At 47.3% G+C, this 3,978-nt stretch overlaps 1 protein-coding gene across 1 annotated transcript in view; it reads left to right on the top strand.

The window, feature by feature from the left end:
- Positions 1-518: 518 nt before the first annotated feature.
- The window catches only part of LOC105543960 (5-hydroxytryptamine receptor 3C-like), a 13,966-nt gene continuing 10,506 nt past the window's right edge, over positions 519-3,978 (top strand). The window contains 4 exon segments of the mRNA XM_011986164.1: positions 519-585; positions 2,159-2,325; positions 2,749-2,856; positions 3,209-3,443. Coding sequence (XP_011841554.1) covers positions 519-585; positions 2,159-2,325; positions 2,749-2,856; positions 3,209-3,443 — 577 coding nt within the window.

Genomic DNA, 3,978 nt, shown 5'->3' with positions numbered 1-3,978 from the left:
TAAGGCAGGAGAATCACTTGAACCAGGGAGGTGGAGGTTGCAGGGAGCCGAGATGGCGCCACTGCACTCCAGCCTGGGGAAACAGAGTGAAACTCTGTCTCAAAAAAAAAAAAAAAAAAGAGATACTTTGGTATTCATAACTAAATCACTAAGTATTGCCACCTTTCCAAATCTGCAGAGTCCCTGGTCTCAGAAGCACACAATCCTAATTTCCCCAGCCCACATTCTCTCATTAAGGCACATTATTTTGTTTTGGATCTCAGCACACAGCTGCCAAATAGAATGCTTCTCCCCAGTGTCCGCCCAATTTTCTGCCTGCCTGGAGCCCGGAAGGTGCACCTGGGCAGAGCCAACGCAGGACACTTGGTGGGACCTCTCTGGCCACAGGCTCTCACAGGGAGTGGTCACTTGCCATGAGTAGTATTCAAAACCAGCAAGCAAGGTGTGGTCTGAGCTCCTTTAAGCTCCAGCGTTTGGGGCCTCCTGATGAGTCCCCAGAGAAGAATCCAGAAAGAAGAATGGAAGGAGGGTGGCCTGCAAAGGGGGGTGTCCTCCTCTGCCTCACTGTCAGTCTTCTGCTTCAAGGTAAGATGGGACAAGAACAGGGAAGACCAGAATGTAGTTCTGAGGGACACCTGGACTCACCTCTAGCACTTGGAGGGCATTCAGAATGAACATGTTAAATATTTCTTCCATAATGTCTGTGTCCTGATTTCCTTTTGGTGACAGGTAGAAAAACATTTCACTGATGAGTACAAACAGACTTTCTCTATTCCTGCCTGCACAGGGATCTATCAAACCGTCTCATTTCACCACTTCTCCAATTCCACCTTTTCACCGACTTCTGATGCTCCTCTGCCTCAACCCTCTTCCCCCTCCTTGTCTCTGTTTCTCTTGATGTGATATCTATGAGAAGAGTAGCTGCTGATTTTAAACATGCCCTGAGGGAGGGGACAATCTGAGGTGGAACTGAGTAGATATTTTGCTTCCATGAAGTAATATTTGTTCCCAATCTGGGCACGTACCTTAAATATTATGGAAAGAGATGGAGACAGAGAGAAGGAGGCAGAGAAAAGAACCATATAATGATGGCAATGGGGCAAAGATGCCATTCGGGTACTACCCAGATGGCTCCCTGGCCGTGGCCAAGAGACGATATCTGCACCGGTCTCACTTTGTGGTTTTTTGTTTTTTGTTGTTGTTTGTTTTTTGACATGGAGTCTCACTCTGTTGCCCAGGCTGGAGTGCAGTGGCGTGATCTCGGCTCACTGCAACCTCCGCCTCCCAGGTTCAAGTGATTCTCCTGACTTAGCTTCCTGAATAGTTGGGATTACAGGCGCACACCACCACACCCAGCTGATTTTTGTATTTTTAGTAGAGATGGGGTTTCACCATGTTGGCCAGGATGGTCTCGATCTCTTGACCTTATGATCCACCCACCTCAGCCTCCCAAAGTGCTGGGATTACAGGCATGAGCCACCGCGCCTGGCACATCGGCCTCACTTTGTGACTGAACAAATGCTGTATGCTCAGTGATGTCACCTCGTGATCCCAATGCTAGAAATAACCCACGAGATAACTGAGGTCACTAAATCTGAGAAGAGCAAAATGAATGCATAGCACCAAGGTAAGCACCTAGTCAGATACCTACTACGTTTCCCATATCTACCTAGTAAGCACAGTTGTGTAAAATGTCTCTTATCCTCTTGATAAATCAGTTCTTGCCTTCAGTAGACCTAAGATCCTAAGAGTCAGAGAGAGAAATGCATTAGCATCGATTTTTAGGTGACCTGGACCACAAGATTTGGGCAGTTCTACTGCTAGGTGAGCCAAGAGCCTTGCGACGGGTACATTAAAGGACTCCTGGAAGTAGCTGCCATTGCACTTAAGCCAAGTTTTCATACAGATTTGGGCAAACTTTGCATGAGGATGAAACAATGGGAATGAGAATACAGCCCTGACCTCAGCTCACCACATCAACTTCCACCATTTGCCTACCAGCCCAGTCCATCATCCCCAACCATGGCCTTGGGAGTCTTGGCATGGGAAGGAGGGGCTCACCTGCTCCTCTCAGTATATCCCCTATTTTGTCTCTCTGCAGAGAGACTCCAGCCCTGGAAATAGAGTCCCTCTCTCACGGAGTCTCTGCTCTCTATAGGAAAAGGCGACGCTTTTACCATCAATTGCTCAGGCTTTGACCAGCATGGGGTTGACCCTGCTGCCTTCCAAGCAGTGTTTGACAGAAAGGCCTTCTGTCCATTCACCAACTACAGCATCCCTACCCATGTCAACATCTCCTTCACCCTGTCTGCCATCCTGGGAGTGGTGAGATTTAGTCCCTGCATTTTTCCCATGGCTTCTAATAAGGAACGAGGACCCTCTGCCCTGTCAACCCAACATGGCCCTGGCCCCGTGGTGAACAAGAGGTACCCTGGATGGATTTAACACAAGTTAAATGGTTTTCCTATGCAATGGAGAGGCACGAAGAAGAATACTACAGTGATATTTTTTCAGGAAGCCATTTGTCTTTGAATCCTGTCGTTTCTAGAATTCTCTAGAAAAAAAGTAGTCTGTATATTAATTAAAATCAGAATTGCCCGTAGACACGGGAAACAAGTGAGGAAAAGACAATTCAGCATCTACAACAATGCCTGACCCAATAAATTAGTAAATATTGGTGGGAATATGAGGTGGACATGGGCCAAACCTTTTTACACTAATAATCCTGCATGGAAATTTCCTCATCAGGATGCACAGCTCCAGCTGCTGACGTCATTCCTGTGGATGGATTTGGTAAGACAGATTCAAGTATCTCCTCCCCACTTCATTTATAATTTTAAGCCTGAGGAGTTAGAAGTGACTTAAAGGGGCCAGGAGCAGTGGCTCACGCCTGTAATCCCAGCAATTTGGGAGGCTGAGGCAGGTGGATCACCTGAGGTCAGGAGTTCGAGACCAGCCTGACCAACATGGTAAAACTCCATCTCTAATAAAAATATAAAAATTATCTGGGTGTGGTGGCAGGTGACTGTAATTCCAGCTAATCAGGAGGCTGAGACAGGAGAATTGCTTGAACCTGGGAGGCAGAGGTTGCATAGAGCCAAGATTGTGCCACTGACCTCCAGCCTGGGCGACAAGAGTGAAACTTTGTCTCAAAAACAAAAAATAAATAAAAAGAGAAAGAGCCTAGAAGAAGAGCACAGCAGGGGAGACCCTGGAAGGAAGGGAGACAAGAGCTGAAAAAGCCTCCATCTCTTCCCTTCCTTCCCCAAACAGCATGGATGTGTCTCAGACGCCTTCAGGTCTCACTGCCTATATCAGCAGTGAAGGTCAAATAAACTACGATAAGCCAATGAGGGTGACCAGCATCTGTAACCTGGACATCTTCTACTTCCCTTTTGACCAACAGAACTGTACCTTCACCTTCAGTTCTTTCCTCCACACAGGTAAGTGTGACACATTTTGGTAGCTGTTTAAGATTCAGGGAAAGACATTTGAGTGGTGTAGGTATCGTTAGAAAAGGTTTTGGATCAGTGTTGCTCCACTCCGGTGGCCTAACAAAGCTTTTTGAAAATACCAATGACTGTCCAGGCACAGTGGCTCACACTGTAATCTCAGCACTTTGGTAGGCAAAGGCGGGACGAATGCTTGTGCCCAGGAGTTTGAGACCCGCCTGGGCAACATAGTGAGACCTCGATCTCTACAAAATATAAAAAGAATTAGCCCCAGTTACTTGGGAGCCTGAGGCAGGAGGATCATTTGAGCCACAGAGGCTGAGGCTGCAGTGAGCTGTGATTGCACACTGCATTCCAGCCTGAGTGACAGAGTGAGACTCTGTTTTTAAAACAAAAAACAGGGCCGGGTGCGGTGGCTCATGCTTGTAATCCCAGCACTTTGGGAGACCGAGGCAGGCGGATCACAAGGTCAGGAGATTGAGACCATCCTGGCTAACACAGTGAAACCCTGTCTCTACTAAAAGTA

Source organism: Mandrillus leucophaeus, unplaced genomic scaffold (genome assembly GCF_000951045.1).
Source record: "Mandrillus leucophaeus isolate KB7577 unplaced genomic scaffold, Mleu.le_1.0 Scaffold295, whole genome shotgun sequence".
NCBI classification, from domain to species: Eukaryota; Metazoa; Chordata; class Mammalia; order Primates; family Cercopithecidae; genus Mandrillus; species Mandrillus leucophaeus.
Note: the sequence above shows the minus strand (reverse complement) of the source record. Positions and strands in the feature narration are given on the sequence as shown.